Source organism: Herpailurus yagouaroundi, unplaced genomic scaffold (assembly GCF_014898765.1).
Source record: "Herpailurus yagouaroundi ecotype Mexico unplaced genomic scaffold, PumYag 140, whole genome shotgun sequence".
NCBI lineage: Eukaryota > Metazoa > Chordata > Mammalia > Carnivora > Felidae > Herpailurus > Herpailurus yagouaroundi.
Genome location: NW_024412395.1, coordinates 92,377,027 through 92,399,879, shown reverse-complemented (window position 1 = coordinate 92,399,879; position 22,853 = coordinate 92,377,027). Strand labels below are relative to the sequence as shown.

The 22,853-nt window shown below is 37.7% G+C and overlaps 1 protein-coding gene across 4 annotated transcripts in view; it reads left to right on the top strand.

Annotated features, from left to right (window-relative positions):
- The window catches only part of BARD1 (BRCA1 associated RING domain 1), an 83,346-nt gene extending 61,739 nt beyond the window's left edge, over positions 1-21,607 (top strand). For all 4 annotated transcript variants that reach the window (XM_040476154.1, XM_040476156.1, XM_040476155.1 and 1 more), the window contains 4 exons: positions 6,703-6,835; positions 7,370-7,462; positions 18,001-18,098; positions 19,172-21,607. In XM_040476154.1, coding sequence (XP_040332088.1) covers positions 6,703-6,835; positions 7,370-7,462; positions 18,001-18,098; positions 19,172-19,504 — 657 coding nt within the window. In that variant the 3' untranslated portion in view covers positions 19,505-21,607. The remainder of the gene's footprint in view (positions 1-6,702; positions 6,836-7,369; positions 7,463-18,000; positions 18,099-19,171) is intronic.
- The last annotated feature ends 1,246 nt before the right edge of the window (positions 21,608-22,853 follow it).

The window sequence follows — 22,853 nt, the reverse complement described above, 5'->3', positions numbered from 1 at the left end:
AGAGATGTCTGTAAGACAGAGATGTCTGTAAGACAGAGATGTCTGTAAGACAGATGTCTCTTACAGAGACACTCTGTAAATATGTAAACTAATGTAAATGAAATAATTTCAGGAACTTAAATTGTGTGGTTTGAAGATTTTGTAGAGTATAATTGAGTGGAGCTTGAGGGCTCCAGAAAAGGCACTGCATTAGCTGGAGTCATTGGAGGGCCTTTAGAGAACTGATGTTTGATTTGAAACTTGAATGAGGAGGAGGAGGTATCCAGGTGAACATCTGGAGGACAGGTGTTCCAAGCAAGTGTATAGGGTCCCTTAGTGGATGAGTGTGGCATATTTAAAGATTAGAGAGAAGGTGACTAGTCAGTGTCTAAGAGTACTGGAAACCGCTGAAAGGATTTAAAGCAAGGGAATGAAATGATTTGGTTTATGTTTTAGGAAGTTCACTCTGGCTGCTTTGTAATAAAGAGACTGAGGTGGGGCAAGAGTGGAGGCAGGGAGATCACTGAGGACTGTTTCATTGTGACAGGATGAGCTATCATGACCTCCTGGATTAAGGTAATAGTGGGAATCACGAGAAGTATGAAGTTGAGTGTCTATTTTTGAGTTAATGGTACCATACTTTCTGATGGATTATATGTGAAGTGTGGATAAAGAGTAGAATTAATATGACTAGCAAAGGGGTAGTAGATGGTGGGGCCGTTTCCTGCTGCGGGGGAAGGAAATCAATAATTCTCTTGACCAATTTTATGTCTCTAAGGCAGCAAATGGAGATCTTGAACAGGCACGTGAGTCTGTAGTTCAGGAAAGAGCTACAAGCTAGAGAAAGTGAAAAGAATGCTTATTCCATAGGAATTTACAGTTTAATGGTGAATATAGATATAAAAAAGTTCATTACATACTGTAATAAATTTATAATAGAAGCCATAAAAATGTACAGGAGATCCACAGAGCAGGAAGAAGCTGATTCCAGAAGGGATCAGAAGAGCTTCACAGAGAAGGTAACAAGAAAGCTTGTAAACTTTTAAAGGTAAAAGTTTTAGCAAGGTATCTAATAGAATGCTGTTGGCTGCAGATAACAAAACATTTACTCAAATGCCTAACGGCAGTATATTCTTTTATATAAAGGTAATCCCAATTTAGAATAGCTTTCTTTGGTGAGTTCAGCAATTAAATGGCTGCGCTAGAGACCCAAATTCTTTGTCTTTCTGCTTTGCCATCCTCAGCTTGGTGGCTTTGTCCTCACCAATCTCCCTCCAGTGGTTATAGGGTGATAGCCACAACTGCACATGTGACTGTGTCCACCATTAAAAGAAGGACTAAAACCCTTCCTAGAATCTTCCACTGGACTTCCCCTTATGTCTTACTGGTCAGAACTGGTCACGCAGTTCGTGTTGACATACTTCATGGTTGAAGGCAGGGAAGGTTCTTGAAGAGTGGATATCTGGAAAAATGGGATTCTGTTAGCGTGGAGGAAGTGAGCATTACCGCACTGCAGTCAGGTATACAAAGTGGGGATGGCAGTCCAAATCTGAGGAAACAGACTCATAGACAAGGAAGCATAAAGAATCTTTGAAATCTGAGAAACTAGTTAGTGTGAGAGGAGCACAAGGTATATTATCAGAGAAGAACCAGAGGTCAAGAGTGGAGTTGAGATCAGAATGTGAAAGGCTTTGGCTCCCCCCAGGAGGAGTTTAGACATTACTACGCAACAGGGCACTCTTGTGCATTTTCAGTGTATTGGGACCGCAGAGGACAGCCGAGAGTGGGCCAAGACCAAAACCTGGTTAGGAGGCTGTGTGATAAACAGAACTCTGATGGGAAATGGTGGTGTGATGTGGGCAGGGAGAGAAGAAGAGGGTTTTTCAAGAGAGGGGTGTGGTGGGTGCACTCAGCTGCTCAGATAGGGGAAGAAGAGAGAAAGGGATGAGTTCAGGTCAAAGATGTGGTCATAGCTGCTGTCGCAGGCTGGTTACCTTTGTGCTCTGACAACTGTTTATCTCTTGCCTTCTCCTGGACATCAGCCCTGCAGGTGTGCACAGAGGTGGTTTTCATAATGAACTGCAGGAGAAAGTAGAAATCTTTCTACTTTACTAATAGAAATTTACTAGTTTACAAAGAAGAAAGCTGAAACCTGGTATGATTTGCTCATGGTTACCGCGCCATTAAAAAAAACAGAAGAAAGAAAGTAGGGTTTTTTTGAATGGATCAGTGAGAACTTGAATTTCTTAAATCTTAGGTCAGTACTCATTCAGTTCCACCATACTTAACAGTGTAAATTGGCATGTATTTATTCATTTGGATTTGAACTCGACTGGCAGAACGTAGCATAACTGAGTTGTCATTTGCCAATGTTCCTTTCATGAAAAGCTGGAGAAGAATTACATCAAATGTGTCAAAAACAAAGATACCTTTATGGTGGTCTTGGAGTGTGAACATGGCGATGTCCTCAGAGAAGAGGAAGTTGTTTACCCCCCCTCAGTTCTACCCAGTTACTGCTGTGTCTGTGTTTTTATAAAGTGTAAGAAGCCTGTACCTTCTGCATGTCTGATGGACATGGCCTCACAGTATCATTATTACTATCTTCATGGTAGATTTCTGGTGAAGGAAAAGATAATGGTTATATGGTAAGTCCTAAGGTGAAAGGGTTGTGTCCTTCTGGAATCTGTCTTCCCTCAGCTGCTGCCAGACCCCCTTTCACTCATCATTTTTCCGCCACGTTGCACTGCCTCACTGTTTCTAGAATCTACCAACATGCTCCCATTTCAAGTCCTCAGCACCAGCTGTTTTCTCTGACAGGGACAATTGTAGGGAACTGGACATAGATGTGGCACTCTGCATCACTCCCTTTAAATCCCACTCAGGCGTCGTCCTATCCGAGAGGGTTCTGTACTACTGTTTCTCAAGTAGCAGCCTCCCAGGGCTTCGTATCCTCCCAACCCTGCTTTATTTTCCCTTACCACTGATCATTTGACAAAATACATTTTTATTTTATTGGATTTCCACCCTCCCTTCCAGTTAGACTATAACCTGCATGAGGTCAAGGACTTGCCTCTTTTGTTAATGTAGCAACCCCAGTACTGAGAACAGTGTCTGGCAAATAGTAGGTGCTCAATAAATGTATGTTAAATGCATGAGAGAGTACTGGAGGGCCCTCCCTGATACATGCTTGCTCCTAAAACCAGGACAAATACTTAGTAGCTGAGTCTGAATTCCTTCAGATTCGTGATTTCCAAGTCCTGAGAGCTGCTTCAGGAAAAGCATCATGTGGAAGGAATTGGGTGATAAGTGTGTGGGGTTTGAGTGTCTTTACTTCCAATCTAGAATTTTTGTTACATGGTTGTTGGAAGGCATTGTTTGAAATCTGAGAAGTTATCTCTAGTGACTTAAAAGGCTGTTGCTGTGTTCATTTTGTTACTTCTCTGCCCATGATCCTTTTGAGTAGCATTTTTATCCTTTTTCTTTTCATAATTTCAAACCCTATTTTTTATAAACATTAATTAAGAATTTAAGAAAAATTTTCATAAGAGTTTAATGCCATGTACATAGCAACTAATATCTATAAAATCAGGGTATTGAACCCTTGGATGTGTTCTGAACATCTTTTGAACCTCATGGTGAATAACCTCTGCTTATTCAAACCACGTGCCTCCTCACCCGCACCTCCTGCCCCCAACAGATGTGTGGCTTTGGTGGCTGTTTGCTTTATGTTGTTGTTGTTGTTGTTAATAGTATTCCTTAACTATGAGAAATTAGTGTCGGTTTCTATTTTTTGTTCAGACTTACAAACGATGATAGGAAAATGCTTGACCCACTTTGGTGCTCTTCTTAGGCTGATGGAGATAGTATCATATGCTATATATATAGAATTGATATCTTTTCACTCTTGTATTTTGTACAGAGAACTCAGCTGAAGTGGAGTTACATAAACTGGAAAGTAATGTGTTCCATTTGGAGCTATTTTTATGGCACATATTTGTATAACTGAATTATTAAATCACTATTTTTTACTATTATTTAGTAATTGAATGATCCATCAAGTGCACTGCACTATTTTCCTCTTAGGGAATGTTTACAGTGTTTAGGTTAGACATGGTTAAAGCACCTTATAATTTAGTGAATAGGAAAGATAACATATACAGAAATGTGATGTCAATATGTGTGTGATGTGTATAGCATGTCCAGTCAGACCTTTGCAACTTGAACCGCAGATGAATAATTCAGGAAACAACATTTTTTTGAGAAAGAGAGAGAGCGAGCATGTGTATGCGAGTCCGGGAGAAGCAGAGCAAGAGGGAGAGAGACTCTTAAGCAGCCTACATGCTCAGCAATGTGGGACTCAGTCTCATGAATATGAGATCATGACCTGAGCTGAAATCAAGAGTGAGACGTTTAACCAACTGAGCCACCCAGGTGCACTTAGGAAACGGAACTTTTTTTTTTTCTTTAATTTTTAAAAAAATGTTTATTTATTTTGAGAGAGAGGACAGAGTGCGAGTCGGGGGGGGGGGGGAGGCGGCAGAGTGAGAGGGAGACACAGAATCCGAAGCAGGCTCTAGGCTCCAAGCTGTCAGCACAGATCCCAACACGGGGCTCGAACCCACAGACCATGAGATCATGAACTGAGCTGAAGTTGGATGCCCAGCTGACTGAGCCACCCAGGCGCCCCAGGAAACTGGACATCAACTTTCAGTTTTCAAATAGTTTTCAAGTTTCAATACTCAAGTGCTGAATATCGCCATTAGAAAAACCTTTCATAGAAATTTTTTTAAAATGTTGTGTATGTACTTACTTAATACATGGCAGAATTTCATTGAATATATTTTGAGCGAATGAATGATTGGAACCGATCTGTTTATAGATGTAGCTAACAACTTAGTGTTATATGGTAGGGCATCAGACTATGAATTATCACTACACTGATATGTGAATATTTAAACACTAACTTTCTCTAATCTAGTTGTTGAACTGCACTGGTGATCAGACCTTACTGTTTCACTTTGTTCTTCAGAGCTTTTGAGAACCCCAAAATCCCATGCATACAAAGTCACACACGCCGGAGGGCCTTCTGTCTCGTATTTGAAAATTACAGTCCTGTGTTTGGCTTTTTATTCTTTAACACAATAGTGCTGATTTACTTTTTGTTTTCTTCTTTGCCGGGACATTGCTTGTCTTTTATCAGGTAGCTTTTGGCTGACTCTCATTCCAATTCCATTTGTTAAATTCTCTTGGCTGCTGTTGAAGGCATTAGCTCATGGTTTCTTTGAATCTTTCACTTAATGCTATCCATTGGTGTTTTGTCTTTATACTTGTTGTTTTTGTCTCCTGGAAGTTCTACTTCTTTCTGTACAACTGAAAATATTGGTCTTTGTTAGAGCAATTCTTTTTCATAGCTGCATTGAGTTATTACTATTGGTGGATCTGGTCTAACTTCTGTATTTTCTGGTCTGTTTTAATTGTCTTGGTTTTGATAGGTAACTGTTTTGATGTTAAGAATTTGTTTTCTTGGGACACCTGGGTGGCTCACTCGGTTGAGCGTCCAACTTCGGCTCAGGTCATGATCTCGTGGTCTGTGAGTTTGAGCCCCGCGGCGGGCTCTGTGCTGACAGCTTGGAGCCTGGAGCCTGCTTCGGATTGTGTCCCACGCTCTGTCTGCCCCTCCCCCACTCATCCTCTGTCTCTCTCTCTCTCTCTCTCAGAAATAAACATTAAAAAAAATTAAAAAAAAAAAGAATTTGTTTTCTGTTTTTGAGCTCAGTGTTGTTAGACGCTTTAGTGTTCTTTGATTTATTTTTTATTTTTTTTTAACATTAATTATTATTGAGAGACAGGGAGACACAGAGCATGAGGAGGCGAGGGGCCGAGAGATGGAGAGACACAGACTCTGAAGCAGACTCCAGGCTCTGAGCTGTCAATACAGAGCCTGACGTGGGACTCGAACTCACAAACAGCGAGATCACGACCTGAGCCGAAGTTGGGCGCTTAACTGACTGAACCACCCAGGCGCCTCTAGTGTTCTTTGATTTTTTTACATAATCTCAGTTTAAAATGAAAAGACCAGAGGTGCCTTGGGTGGCTTAGTCGGTTAAGCCCCTGACTTTTGGTTTCAGCCCAGGTCATGATCTCATGGTTTGTGAGTTTGTGCCTCGCATCAGGCTTCATGCTTCTCAAAATTAAAAAAAAAAAAAAGACCAAACCAAGTTTAACTTTAGTAGAATAAGTTAGTGGAGGGGAGATAGGGAATTAATAATTTTAAGTGGGTGTTTTGGGTTACTTAAGAAGGTGGAACTCCTCACTGGCTTAGTCGGTAGAATATGCAACTCTTGATCTCAGGGTCGTGAGTTCGAGCCTCACGTTGGGTGCAGAGATTATAAATAATTTTTTTTAAGAAAGGCTTACTGGTGACAGAATGAAGTTATAAAATTCTAGAGAGATCCAGTTTAGAATCAAGGAAACAAGATGCCCTGCGTTTACATTACTATTTAGCATTTTATTCTGGGGTGAGGTAGGGAGGAAGAACTATGAATTAACTATTCAAATGCATTGAGCATTAGGTTCTGAGCCACAATTCGATGGAAATTATGGGGAATAACTAGATAGAGGAAGATAAATACTGAGATTCAAGCTTCTATCAAGTGAAAGTTAATAAGTTTCTTTAGTTTTTAAATGATTTTAACACTGTGGTATCTCCCCTTTCATTAATAGACAAACACTGGTCAGCGTAGGGATGGACCTCTCGTGCTTATAGGCAGTGGGCTTTCTTCAGAACAGCAAAAAATGCTCAGTGAGCTTGCAGTGATTCTTAAGGCTAAAAAATGTGCTGAATTCGACAGTACAGGTGAGGATTTTTATATACTTACTTATTTTTGTCTGAAAAAAATTTTAAATAGCCAATCCTATTTTATTTGTACAATTCCCCTCATCAATTATATGTTTTAATCATTGGGGAATGGCAGTATACTTTGAATCTTATAATCTAAAATGTTTTTATAGACCTAATTTAGTCAGGAAATGTAAAGTTTAAAGCTTTGCACATATTTTAGGACAGAACAGTGTGTCAGAAGGGCAAACTTATGTGTTTGCTAATGACAAATAAATTGTGTGCAATGTAATACTTTAATTCTTTAGTTACACTTTGAAAATAAAAGAAAAATATATGTTAATGTGGCTTTAAGATACATGGTTTATGATCTGGTTTTTCATGCTGTTGGCCAGGATGGAGAGTGATACTTAGTTTAAAAAGTCTTATATCTAAGTATACAAATGATTGCTTTTGAAGAAAATTCAGATTATGAAGCACAGACTAGTTATAATCATTGAAGATTTTTTTTGGTATATATTTGTTTCTGTTACTTCTTTTTTTGTATTCTAGTAACTCATGTCATTGTTCCTGGAGATACAGTTCAAAGTACCCTAAAATGTATGCTTGGGATTCTCAATGGATGTTGGATCTTAAAATTTGAATGTAAGTATTAGATCTGGGAGAACTACAAAATGAATTGAGTAGATTAATTTCATTTAAAAAAAAATTTTTTTTTAATGTTTATTTATTTTTGAGAGAGACTGAGACAGAATGTAAGTGGGTTAGGGGCAGAGAGAGGGAGACACAGAAGCAGAAGCAGGCTTCAGGCTCTGAGCTGTCAGCACAGAGCCTGATGTGGGGCTCGAACTCACGAGCTGTGAGATCATGACCTGAGCTGAAGTCGGATGCTCAACTGACTGAGCTACCCGGGCACCCCAATTAATTTCATTTTTTATGGTGTACTACTGCCAATAATTATTTAAGGAACTTAACGCTAATTTTTCTTACCTCCGGTTAGTCGCTGCAGTTTGAAAAAGCTTCCTATGTTGGTGGTATTGTTTAGATGTTCTTGGTGAGTGTCCACAGAATTTTTTAGTCTTTTTTAAAGTCTTCTTTTTCACAATAGGAACTATTTTAATAAAGAGTAAATGGGTTTTAAGCTTCCAGCAATCCAACAATATATGTAACTTAAACACATTTTATTATTTTTTTTTTTTTTTAATTTTTTTTTCAACATTTATTTATTTATTTGGGACAGAGAGAGACAGAGCATGAATGGGGGAGGGGCAGAGAGAGAGGGAGACACAGAATCGGAAACAGGCTCCAGGCTCTGAGCCATCAGCCCAGAGCCCGACGCGGGGCTCAAACTCACGGACCACGAGATCGTGACCTGGCTGAAGTCGGACGCTTAACCGACTGCGCCACCCAGGCGCCCCTTAAACACATTTTAAATATACTACCATGACATGAAATAATTTGTTGCTTTTGCCTTATGATTTCTAAAAACTGTGCATGCTTTCTTAGTGATCCAGTATATTCTAGGAAGCTGTTAGGAGTTAGACTGCCTTGTACTCCCTGATTTGGGGCGATTGCACCAGCCATTATCCAAACTCTTACCTGCTTCTGGTTGGTCCAGCACCACCACCTGCAGAGCTGCCTTCTACCTCCCCTGCTCTTACTTGTTTGCTTTTCCTGACCTTGGATTCACTTAGGACTTCAGACAAAAAGAAAGCTCATATGGAGTTACTTCCTATTCTTCAGTAGCTAAAGTATCTACTTTTGATACGATGGCTGAAGTAGGACAATGTGTATACCTTTTCTGTTAACTAATTTTTTAGAAAAGAGTAATGGCTGTAAAGAGGTTGCCCAGGGAGTCTTGTGATGATGCAGCTGAGCGTCTGGACCCCAGTGGTGGGTACATCATACAGGGCTACACATGTGATTAAATTGTATAGATCTGCACACACCCGTGTGCACACATGTAGCTGAGTGCGTGTATAACTATGAAATCAGAATAAGCCCTATAGGTTGTATCAGTGTCAGATTCTTCTGTAGTGTGTGGGGTGTTAACATTGGACACTGGAGGAAGGGCGCATGGACATCTCTGCATCCTCCTATGAATCTGTAATTATTTCAGGTTAAAAAGTTAAAAAAAGAATAGTATTTTAAATGAAACTTTCTTTGTAAGAAGCAAATGATGGATTAGAATTAGCTTTAAGAAACTTTATGTTATGGCTTTGTGCTTTGAAGGTTTTATGATAGAAATGCTTGATTTACCAAGATCTTAATTGTGTTATTAATTTAATCTCAGTTTGAAATTAATTTGGTTTGTAGAACAGTTTCCCTTTAGCAGTTGGTATTCATGTCCTTTTTATTTATTTATTTATTTATTTATTTATTTTTTTTCAACGTTTATTTATTTTTGGGACAGAGAGAGACAGAGCATGAACGGGGGAGGGGCAGAGAGAGAGGGAGACACAGAATCGGAAACAGGCTCCAGGCTCTGAGCCATCAGCCCAGAGCCCGACGCGGGGCTCGAACTCACGGACCGCGAGATCGTGACCTGGCTGAAGTCGGACGCTTAACCGACTGCACCACCCAGGCGCCCTCATGTCCTTTTTAAAGGCAGCCGCCACTTTCCTTGCGATGCCCGTGTCCACCCAGGGGTCAGACCCGGCTGAGGCTACGACTAACACTGCCACTCATCTGTTCTTGTCCCTAACTGTTACTAGTCTCTCCTTTAGTCTCTCCTGGTCATGGCCAATTTAAGAAGTATAATAAGCAGTTGGACTGGGTTATTACGTACATAGAAAAGAAATTTCTGCTTTACTCTTATTTTTGAACCTCTTTTTACCTTTCAAATTTGTGGCAAGTTTTATTGGGCTTCAGTCATTTTAAAACATTGATTTAAAATGGTTCCATGATGGTAGATGCTGTTTTACTGAACCTGCTGCAGAAATTTTGCCAGTGGTTATCAGAAGGAGTGGGTTTTCATAATAATAAGGTCTTAACAATGAAGAAGTCGTGTGAAATTTTGAATGTTAAGGCATTGCCAGTTAAGTCTAGTTCTTGTGAATATGTTCAACTTGCATCTGGTTAAATATATAGGCTACGTGATTGGTTTCCATAAAATCTGCCTTTAAGAAATGGAAGTTTTGTCAGTTTAATGGCTTAGCCATGTCATTTTTATAGAATCACCATGGACTCAAACTGACTCAATAGTGTGCTATTTGGTGATTCTCAGTCGTGAATAACACTCCAGTGTCAGTGCTTCTGTAGGATAAGGGATGCATGGGATCTCTTATTGAAGTTCATATGCTTGTACTTTCTAACACAGAATCCAAAGAGAAATAGGGTCAGATTTTAAGACAGTTACTGTAAATAGTCACTGGGTGTATCAACAGAAGGCAAGAAACTGCAAATACCTTCTCTTCTAGTCTTTATTTCTCACTACATTGATCTTAGTGTCAGACGCGTCGGTTTGATTTTTAAAAATGTTCAAATCTATTCAAAACTGTCTGAAAACATCCACATTGAAGAAAGATGAGGTGGACCAAAGCTTTCAAAATTAATTGTAAAGATTTATGACTTATTAAAACTAGGTCTTGTGTTTGAAGATACCCATTAGCTTGCTGGTAGACAAAATCTTTATTGGCTTAACTATGCAGAAATGTCACTATTATCTTTTTATGGCATTTTCCATAAACCAAGAAGATTCAAGTGGGATTTTTTTTGTTTTTTTTTTTTTGAGGGGAAGTGACACAAGGGCGGGAGGGAGAGAAGAGAAAGAGAAAGAGAAAGAAAAAAGCAAGCAGGGCTCACCTGAAGTAGGGCTCATGTACACCTAAAGCAGGCCTCAAGCTTATCCAAAACAGGGCTTGGGCTCTCCCAATGTGAGACTCGAACTCATGAACCATGAGATCATGACCTGAGCCAAAGTCAGATGCTTAACAACTGAACTACCCAAGAGTCGTCAAGAGGAAATTTTATCTAAACTTTTCTCTGACTCATTTAACAAATTAAACAAATTTAAACAAACGAACACTAAAGAATTACTGCTAAATTTAATTATTGGATATTTTCTGTTTAACCATGTTTTGTCTTACTTGGTCCATCTCTTATTTTTTCCATGTGATATGTGAGAGTATATTACAGTGTCGTAGTTAATGCATATACCAACAAAGATTCTGAGATTAAGCCATAGTGATACTATTGTACCAGCCATCTGTTTTGTAGTTTTTATTTCATAGAAATGGGAAATAGAGATAGGAAAAGTTCCTTAAGATTAAATTTTAGGGCTTAAGCCCTGGTCTGGTGCCAGTTCCTCACAGGCAACATAGAACCATCATTGTACAAAGGTTGTTAAAACATGTCTAGAATGAAAAAAACAGACGATGCATGAATACGTAATTTTTATCGTCCTTCTAGACTGTGAGTAAGGTGGAACTGCATGCTAAAGATGTAACCTAGCCTTCAAAAGGGGGAAACATCTTTCACTGACCTGTCCTTGTAGTACCCTGCTTTCAAAATTTCCTCCAGCCTAACCTTTAAAAAAAAAATTTCTTTTGCCTCTTCATTTCTCATCTCAGTGTGAAGAGGAGAGCAGATGGCTGTCATCTTTTCTTTAGTAATCTCTCTCTCTTGCCCACTCTCATCTCAGTTTAAATACAGTTGCTGCTGGAGAAGGTTTGAAATTCCTTAGCACCAGAGGGCATTGCTCGGGGAACGTGCCCAACATTTTACATTGGGCTGGCGTCTGTGAGGTGAGGAGGCACCACATAGGGTACTTTGTTTTTGCTTTTGTTTGGTTTTAGTTGAGGACGATGGAGCCTCAAAGACAATCGTTATACCATCATATAACCTCGTAGTCAGGTTAACAGACTCACACTTTTCCATTACAATGTTTCTTCAAATTTTATTCACTTCAATAAAATGGAATCTGTTCAGTTCTATTTAAACTTTGCTAATTACCAAAAAGTAAATATACCAAAGCATTCTATCAACTAAGATTGATAGGCAACTTCATGCTTACAGAAATCCTTCACCAAAAATGCTCTGAGGATTATTTTTTTTAAGAAGTAACATCTTTCGGGGCACCTGTGTGGTCCAGTTAGGTAAGCCTTTGACTTCGGCTCAGGTCATGACCTCACAGCTTGTGAGTTCGAGCCCCGCACCGGGCTCTCTGTGCTGACAGCTCGGAGCCTGGAGCCTGCTTCGGTTTTTGTGTCCTCCTCTCCCTGTCTGCCCCTCCCTCATTCATGCTCTGTCTCTCTGTCTCTCAAAAATAAATAAACATTAAAAAAAAAAAAAAAAATAACATCTTTTGATCTAATAGCCCCACTTCTGAGAATTTGTCCTAAGCCAGAAATACGGAAGAAATATGGAAAATAACATTTTCATTGTTATTTCTAATAGCAGGACATAGGGGGAATAAATATGAAAGAATTAAGAAAAGTTTAAAGATAGTTTCTGAAAAAAAAATCATGTTATTATATGATAATGGTGACATTTGAAGTATTATAAAAAAGGATTGTTTACATTTTAAAAAAGCATAAAACAAGTATATCTTCACTTTTAACCCTAGATAAATGTGTGAAAGCATACAGGCAAAGGAACAATCAAAAGAAAACTGGTGGATTAATAGGCAGAGTCCTATTTGTAACACTTTTGAAAACAATGTGTGTCGGTTGGGTGAAATCCATGCTCTCTGGAAGAAATTTAGCTTCTCAAATTTGAATAACAATTAGAAAGTATATCTTCTTTTTCAACTTTCCAAAGATTAATTGTATAGGTAAGAGCTTCAGTGTTTATCAGGGAAATTAGAACCTGTGTGTATATTTCTGTAGTCTAACATGCCAGATCTTTTACACCTGTTCTCTAGACTACCAAGGACATTTTGTTATGGTGATTGTCCTGCCAATCAAAGAGGAAATTCCTACATACATAAACTTTAAATATATGACTAAAAAAGAATACCAAGTATGAATTTTTAAATTATTTTATTAAGAAGAGATTTTGGATATTAGACTGAGTTTGATCTTTAACCACACCTCTAAAAAGGGAATTATTTTGATATTATGAATAATACAGGGTTTTAGAATTGATACCCATATTTTGCCTAAGAAGATTTTATGATACAGCCTATAATACATTTTTAAGATAGAATTTGACCTGCTTCTCAATATACATTAAGTAAAATAAATAAATTCAGCATACTACCCCATGAAGAAATCTGTTTTTATATATAAATATGTTTGTAGTTAGAATACTGGCCTAAAAAGTAGCCAGAAATAGCCAGTTGTTAACTGGTATTTATATAGAATTACAAAACCTAATGATCTGCTGTAGTGTTTCCTGTGATATCCCAAGTCTAGATGTTGATGATGGCCTGAGTGGAACACTGAGCTTTTATTTTATATTTTCAGCCTTCATTTCATTGTCCTTCCACTCTTTTCTGTGGCATTTTGTAATATGGGACTTATTTCTTCTTGTACTGGCCACCCAGGTTTTCAGAAATTGCAGGGAGAGCATAAGTTGTTTTTCCATTTTTTTGTCACAGTTGTGTAAGGTTTCCTGTGATGATTTCCTTTTTTCTAAAGTTTAGTGATATCATAGCCTCTTTGCTTAAAAAGCCCAATTGAAAAGCATTTGAAAAATAAATTATTTTGTTTGTACAATTTGGATATTCATTTTTAATAGAGTCAGAGGGTAAATTCTTCAATATTTATTTTACTAATATTTTGAGTTCCATAAGTGTCCACTTTGGATATAATGACATTTATTAGGACTTAATTTTGACATAGAATGATGTTTGATTCTGTATTTTATTTGTTTATTTTTTTAGGACATTACATGTTGGCTGAGAGTGATCTTTAATTCTGAAATTTTCAGTACTATTTCAGCTATGGATAGCTCCAGAAAAATAGCAGTTCTTTAAAATAAGGGTTTATTTACTGCTCTAGGTTTTGAAGAAAAAGAGCAGATTCTATAGCCCTTCATGGAGGGGTAGTTTCCCCCTCTGGACATTTAATAGATCTCCATGTCAAAGCTTTATTCCGTCTTCATTGTATTCTGTAATCATTTGTGTATAGCTGTGGTTTCAAGGACCCCTTTTTTCCTACTCCTTCCCATTTCCATGATGTAAAACTAGATTTTTTTCCCCCTTCTAAAACTAGATTAAGATAAAGCTGATTAAGCTTAGTATAGATTCACAAACATCATCAGCAGTTTGTGAAAATACACATTCATTGATATATGTGATGTTATGAGATGTAGGAGGTTAAGAGTGGTTACTAGAGATTTAGAATGAAGGAATATTTTTCTGTATAGTACAAGCTTCTCTTAAAGCCATTGTAGCCCAGAATCCATAGGCTGCATTACTATGCAAAGATTCCAGGCTTTACTAAGGTAGCCAGAGCTACCTTAATGACTGAGTTAATGACTTTGAGTTAAGCAGCACTTGGGGAATTGGGCTGCTTTCCCATATATGAAAAAGTAATAAGATCGGTGCCAAAGAAAAGCTTACCTGAAATGGTAGACATGATCAGGAATATATCTGGGCTAAAAGAATTTCTGAGTTTTAATAAAACCGGTACTTCATTCCTATATTTCTGAAAATGGTAGTTTCAGTCAAAATCCCAAAACAATGAACATGTGAAAAGGAAGAAAGGATCTAAACTTTTTGTAAGGATAGTGGCTGGACACATTATAAAGTATCTATCATTCCGGCATATGTAGAAATCTGTGTTTACATAAATAACATAGCTTATTCACCTAGTTATTTCAGTTTGGAAATTATTAGCTGAGAAAGCTAATAAGTGGTCTTGTATATGCTGCTTATTTCTTCAAAAGAGAGGATAAAGGATAAGTTCTTTCTGCTGAACTATTTTAGTGACGGATGATGGAATAATGACGACTTTGCCAAGTACATGGTATAAACATAAAACATTTTTTGGTTAAATTTTAAGAACTATCTTTTAATTGGAGGAAAGTGGCCTATTTTTTAAATTTTTTTAATGTTTATTATTTTTGAGATAGCAAGCAGGGAAGGGGCAGAGAGAGTGAGAGAGAGAATCCCAAGCAGGCTTCTCGATATCGGCACAGAGACCAACACAGGGCTAGAACCCACAAACTGCGAGATCATGACCAGAGCGGAAATCAAGAGTCAGATGCTTAACCGACTGAGCCACCCATGTGCCCCAGAAAGTGGTCTATTTTTAAATTTTGACATACATATAGAGAGAATAAGCATTACAGTATATATTGTATTTTGGATGATTTTATGTCAGTGGATGTTATGAAAGTTCTGATACTTTGTTTAACACAGAAGATGGGTTTAAGAATTTTTGCTGCAGTTTGCTTAACTTTTTATTGAATAAATAAAAATTTGTAAATACCATCCATTGTTTTGACTTGTTAATTAGGTCATATTTTGCCTGGTAGATTCTTCCATTTCATTGATGATGTTAATGTCTCACTTTAAATTGCTGAAAGTTTCTTTTTTTTTTTTTTTTAGTAAATCTTGGTTTACCTCAAAAGAGGTTCACTAGAAAATTGATACGAATTTGTAATTATTGTAAATGTCGAGAAGAGTAGCAATTTAGGCATCAGATTAAGTAAAATCATTGATTCACTGAAAACAAAGCCAAATGCATTGTTCGCCCCATACCCCCTCCCCCAGGATAGTCGGCACTTTTTGCCATTTGTTATACTTTTTGCTAAGCTCTTAAAAAATATGGATCCTCCTACTTAGTCATCTATTAAGTGGTTATATGATTTATTGTAAGAGAGGTACAATACCTTAAATCTGTGTAGAAAATGCCTGGCATTTCCTTAGATGCTTCATTTTTTTTTTTTTTTTTTAAACAAAGAGTAAAGCTTAAAGAAGAAAAAAGATTAAAAAAACTGCTCTAGGAATTGGAAGATATCAGAGTTCTCATCTCCATTGTGTCACTGAGAAAACTGCTTAAATCTCTTAAGACTTCAGTCTCTATCTGAAATGAAGAGGTCGATTAGACAAAAGCATCAAGAGTTTCAAATTGGCAGCCTGAGGACCAGAGCAGATACGACTTATGTGGACCAGCTCTGTCCCATGTAGCCATTCAAGTTTCAAGTTTCCTGTACATTTCCTAGTGGTTGCAGTCTCCCCAGCTTCCTACCACTTAACATGATGTTCCTCACACATTTACCTAATCTGAGGGCCCTCGGAGACACTCGAGTTGCAACCCTTGGACTAGATGTCACTCCTGACTTTCAAAAATTGATGTTTTCTGTGCTGTGACAGCAATTAACAATATTTAGTCATCATTCAAACATGTTATTAAAGACCTGGACACTATTCTTTAATTTTCAGGGGGAAAATGCTTTATTTTCTTCTTTAACTTGATATAAGTGGCACAGAGAGTTGGCAGATTGTTGCTTAGAATAAGAGAACATCAGAGGAATGTATTCTTAATTCAACTCACTAATTAGAGCAATGGATTTTCCTGTCTTACCCTATAGAACTGTACTGAACATCTGCTATAAAGCTGTAAGTTTTATGATTTGGGAAACCTTCCTACTACAGAAGCACTGAAACGGCCATGCTGCCCTGTTTGTGACTGCCCTGGGCAGTTTGTGACATTCTTGTGTCTGCTGATTGATACTAATGCCAGCACGGTGCCAGGATCAAAAGATACCAGTGTAATAAATAAGGCTTTTTTGACAGTTTAAATAATCAACCAAATAAATTTGCAAAATGGGTAAGCAGCTGGCATAGGCACAGCCCATTTATTTATCCTTGTAGTTAGACATTTGCCATTCACTTGTTACAGTAGTTACCATGGGAGTATTCAGTCCTTGACTTTATATGCTGGCATGTTTATCTAAAGATACTGATAGGAATGTTCTGCAGAGCTATAGGAAAGGAGGTTTAGGAAGCGGGGGGGTGGCTCATGCTGAAGACATAAGAAGTAAAAAAAAATATTCACATGTAAAATAATGAGTTTAAGGTAAGTCCACTATTTAGATTGCTAATGTTTTTTAGGTTGGTTTTTAATATAGGAACAGTATATGATGTAAGCACACTGGCAGTGTCTCTGGTATGATACTTTGACCTAGTCAAAATTTTTGAGACTCCTTTTCAATAGACAGTACATATTTTAATATTAGCTCCATTAGAAAGATAGTTTTTTACTCAGTGGGCAATTATTAAAAATTACAGTATTTTTAAAATGCAATTTTTATGCAATGCAGAAACCCAACAATTTTTATAGAACCATTATATTTATGATAAGTTAGTGAGAATAATAAGATTCAGAAATTCATCATAACAAACTTGGCTAAATATGAATTTTGTATTAAAAACATTGGGAGAAGGCACACCAAAGCATAAGCAAAACTAACAAATTAATAATCACATGATAGGGAATTATAGATATCCCAGAGTTGAATGTTGAATTTGAATATACGTTATTAATAGTCCCAGGTTAAGAAAAAAGTTCAGTCTCTTGACAGAGCTCTGCTTTTGGAGAGATGGAGAATTCGGTTGTTAAAATCTTCCGACTTTTATATATTAAAGCAGCATCTTGGATCATCTCTACTGAAACATCTCTAAAGCATTTGGCATATTCTCCAAGTCGTCCGTGGACTGGAGACTTCAATTGTGTACCTGTCAAATCCCAGACCTGTCCCAGGCTCTGGCACAAGCACTATAGTGTCCCTACTGGGTGGCCAGCTGAGCTAGGTGTATGGACCCACTGAAGAATCTAACAGGAGGGTAGACCTAGGACTGGAAATGAGAGGTGCTGCTGGTAGGCCCTCAGGTTCAAACCATTGTGGGTTGCACTACATGAGGGACTTTTTATTCACCTTCATTTTGGTAATTGGTATAAATAAAAATTTAGATTTGTATAATTGCTGTGAACAGCGTATTGATTTAAGTTTCTCAGAAAAGAAACTAAAATTAGTGTTCAGTACTACTTCATTGTTCAGTCCTCTGAAGGAAAGATTTTTTTATATTTTCTTTATGTGGAAAACATTTTTAATCATATTTTGTTTTAACATAAATAAGGTGTCTGTTTCTGTTTCAGAACAATACTTAAAACAGTGATGGAGAAGAAAAGTCATCTAGGTAAATTGTTTCAGTAAGAAACAAATACTCACTTGATATTTTCATATTTTCCTTTTATCCTTTTTTTTTTTTTTTTTTTTTTTTTTGTTAGGGGTGAAAGCATGTCTACAAAGAAAAGCATGTGAACAGGAGGAAAAGTATGAGATTCCTGAAGGACCACAGCGAAGCAGGCTCAACAAAGAACAGCTGGTATTTTTCTTTTGTTGCTACTTTCATTGTTCTTATTATAACTTTATATCATCACCATCAGGAAAAACTTCTCTTGCTCTTTCAACAAGTATAGTTGACTGATTAAAATTTTAATTGTGCTTATTTCAAGCACTTGATTCTTAGAGATGATCACAATGAGCAGTAAAATCCAGAAGGTGATAATTTCATACTGTTAATGGATTGTTGGCATCTTGAACATTCCCATAAACCTTTCAGAATCTGGGGAGAAGTCTCAGATGCAGAAAGTCACTTCAAAGGAGACTTATGGCTGCTGCTTGGATTGAGTTCCCATATGTCTTTATTGCCACATGCTGCAGGTTTAATGGATGCTATTCCATTATCCTGTGTACATATATATATTAGAAATGACGAAGAAGAATTTTCGCAGAAGGCAACTGTGAAACTTCTTTATTCAATAGAACACAAAGAAATGTGTTTCATAGCTAATTGGATCCCTAGCCATGGCATCATAACATACTCTACCCCAAGGAATATGTATCTGCAACCCTGGAGGCCACCCTCCCACCAGGACTGTCCTGGAGACCTGAGGTTGGTAACATATAGAGACCTGAGTAAGGATGGGCAGAACTGGATAAAGATCCAGAGAAATGATGTTACTCCTATAATTTTATTAAATGTAGCCCAGGATCCCTGAAGCACATTTCAGATACCCTAGGAATTCTTGAGGCTTTAAGTCCCACCAAATATGAATAACATTCTGTTAAAAGAAGTGTGATGAGCAGTGTGTGTTTGCTTTTTAAAATACATACCCGCACACACTCATTCCCACACGCATATGCGAAGCACACCTAAAATCTGAAGGGGGGAAACTACCTGAGATGGTGACTCAAGGAAGAAATCATAAATAGGAAATCTATAAAGCGAAGTCTTTTTCCTGACCCAATAGTGTACTTGAAATGCAGCTTATCCCAGCACTTCTTTGAAGCAGCTTCTTAACTGCTCATGACTATTTATCTTTATTTTCCTCATTCCTATGCAGTGTTTTTAAATGTTTTCATCTGCTTTTAACAAGTTTTTTCTTGTTATTTCAGTTGCCAAAGCTGTTTGATGGCTGCTACTTCTATTTTGGGGGAGCCTTCAAACACCATCCAAAGGACAACCTTGTTAAGCTTGTCACTGCAGCTGGGGGCCAGGTTCTCAGTAGAAAGCCCAAGCCGGACAGCGACGTGACTCAGACCATCAATACTGTCGCGTACCATGCGAAAGCTGACTCCGATCAGCGCTTCTGCACGCAGTATATCATCTATGAGGATCTGTCTAACCATCGCCCAGAGAGGGTGCGGCAGGGCAAAGTCTGGATGGCTCCTTCCAGCTGGTTTATAGATTGTGTGATGTCCTTTGAGTTGCTCCCTCTTGACAGCTAAATATCGCACTGGATTAATGTTTCAAATTGAACTTACACAGTGTGAGAACCAGCCATTGCACTGTTTTCATCATATACATGTTTACAAATAGGTAGACTCATTCATGCACGTTTTTTCCTTGAATTGAAAAAGAAAAAAAAACTTATGCCAGGTTAGGAATTCATTCTGTGTTTGCCATTTAGATGCTGAGATTGCTTTGAAGGATGTTTCTTTTTAAAACTGGTGTATGTTTTGATTCATCATGTCTTTTTATTCAGATTATCAGCTATTAAAGATTAAGGAGAGAGTTTCAGAACTATGGGGTAAATATACAAGTAGTATCATTATCATCTCAGCCTTTTAATGTTCTTTGATGAAAAAAAAATCCACACTTGCTGCCACCAGCAAAAATACTTCCCATCCTTTGGTGAACAAGGAATATTGTCAAATAATTGATTCTGGCTTTATTGTAATGAGAGTAGAGTACCTGGTCCGAATGTACCACCACAGGTGTTAAGTTCTTCTGTCTACAATTGTCGTCATCTTACGATGTGTTCAGTTTCTTATAATGTACGTGGATGTCAGTTCCTACATTTTTATCCCTTTTTATCTATTCATCAAGAAATCATGACTGAAACCATAACATTATTCTTTGGTGGTGAAAACATCGGGCTTATGGTACATATTTTTATTGTATATACTTGCTTATTGTTAGCTATCACTTTGTAACTGTGTTTCTCTACAGTATATGTATGTATAGATACACTTAGAGTATATGTATGTATATCTACACTTATAAATACATATACACACTTAGAGCATTTTCTTTAACACATTTTAGTATCAATATTGCTTAGAAGGTCTTACTAGACTAGCAAATTGTCAATCAAATATTAACAAATTAGGAACCAGTCTTTCTCTGGTAGACCTTGCTGTATATGCTAAAATAATTGTTTTTGAAGGTCTTAATTTCTTTTTTTGTAAAGTTTTTTTTTTTTTTTCCCACTTTAGATTGCTGTGGAGGCAGAAGTTGGGGATTACTTGATTTAGAACAGATTTTTGTCCATGTGATACATAAGGCTCTAACAGTAAGTCTAAGGGTAGGAGTGGGAAGGACTTACTTCTAATACCAAGACAGATAAGGTTTGATGAGAAGAGTGGACAGGACACCACCTGAGAACGGGAGGCCTGGGGGAGGTTGCTCTGATTGAAGTGTTCTCATTTGTGAATGAATCGACAAGGTAAATGAGATCATTTAAAAATATTCTTTAAGAAGTAGAATTCTTGAGTAAGTCTCCCTAGAAATTGAATCTAGTGCTAATATTAAAGACATAGGAAGGGAGACACTGTGGGCCCGGCCAGGTTTGGTCCCTGGTGGACTAGAGAACAGTTTAAGTCCTGGATGAGAATACTGAGAGTGTGAAGTTAATAAACCTATTAAAGTTCATTTATTTGTAAGTTTGAGATTCTGTGGATTATTTAAAAATAAGTTTTACTGTAATTCCTCTTTTGACATGTTACTTTTCCATATCAAGAAATACACTATGTAAATGCAGTGATAAACTATGGACCCTGACCTTCAAGGATGAATCGGCTCTGAAAAAGCTCTCCAACCAGTAATGTGTTTGTCCCACATTTCATCCTAATGGAGAATGATGAACACCATAGCACGAAACAAATCTGAGGGGTTAGATAATGTCTGGATTACATAATTTAAGACTCTCTGGGATTTGGGTTGTCATTTTTGACTTATAACTGACTTTTAGTCACTTTCTATTGCCTCATTGGTCACATTTCCTAGACAGGTTTGTGTGTGTTCCTCTGATTCGAATCCCTGTTTGTGAAACAACTTTGACGGTTGCCGCTCACTCTCCTTCAGTCATTTTCTGGGTTTATCCTCCCTCTCCCTTCGTTCTACTATGTCTACCACTATTAAGCAGTTGTTTTGTAGTTTTTCTTTGGTTTCTTTAAATATATTTTGACAGCAGTTGGTTGATGTTAAGCTGTTAAATCTTGTGATTTCCGTATAGATACTTGTAACTGTTTGCATTTTTTGATCATAGATTCCAGCTTCTTTTTTATTTACTACAAATCATTAAAGTTACTTGTGTTTCTGTGTCTCTGTATCTTCTATAGAAGTAGCTCATTCTGCACCGTTGAAGAACAGCACAGGTTAGCAAGACCTGTGCTAACAAAAGCTTATCTTTTGGGACATTAATGCATTGCAATTAATTTTGGATAGAAATATTTCTAAAGTATATTAGGCACTTTATTACCCTACATAAATTTGTCTGAATACAATGTAACCTTGATAGTTGGAATCCTCATTAAGGGCATCAGTTATTACAGGATGATTCCTTCATGGTTCCGTTAAAGCCAGAGGGTAGGTGGCTTGGCCACAGTATTACACATGGCTGCTTTCTAGTTCTGCCTGCGTTTTGTAGTTTTTTTCGCCCTTGGCAGCCGCTACTTTGTCACTACTTATCTGTTCCCGTGAATACTTTACCCTATCTAACTTTTTTTTTCTTTTGACTTGCTAAGGAATGAAAACCAGGTGGGAAGTACATTAGAATTATGAGCAAAATGGGGATAAAGAATGTGTGAGGGTTTTGGTGATTCACCCATGAGTTAGATACTTCAATTTTGTAGATAAGATTTACCATTTATTCTACCTGTCTTGACTTCTTTAGAGACTGCTGTGTGAATTTGGTGATTAGGTGACCTCTGTATGTTTTGGGAGGTTTGATGTTCCTGTGGGACTAAGAAGATTCAGGGAGGGGCAGTCACGTTGCACATTACCTGTAATTATCTCCTTGGGTTGGGGCAAAAACAGTGTCCGTTGTGATTTGAAAGTTCGTGGACCTCATCACAGTCACAGATGTATATTCTCTTCTATAACCAGAACACATTAAAATGACAGGAAATAATATTTAAGACTGTAAGCCACTTTTTTGTTTGAAGATGGACTGCCCTACAAATTGTGAACTTGACGTATGATTTTGTCATCCAATCACCCAATAAGTAAAAACTAAGCAATTATAATTTTTTTTCAGTCAGCTAACACATATTATGTTTGGCTACTTAGTTGTATACTGTCTTATGAATTAAGGATTGCTGATTATTTGTGTGCCTTTCTAAGGCACATACTGCACCTTTTGATAACTGGAAGTTGTTAATTAGGATGGCATTGTGGGAGAAGTGGGGAAGGCACAAGACTGTTCTGTGACCTGGCTTAGAAGGTTGATGACTAACTCTCCAGACCCAAGGAGGAATCCTTTGGCCCTCAGTGCTCCCATATGCCTGTACAGGCCACTTCCAGAAGGTCAGTAAGCCTACTGTCAGGCTTGGAGATTGGATTAAAGATACTGGG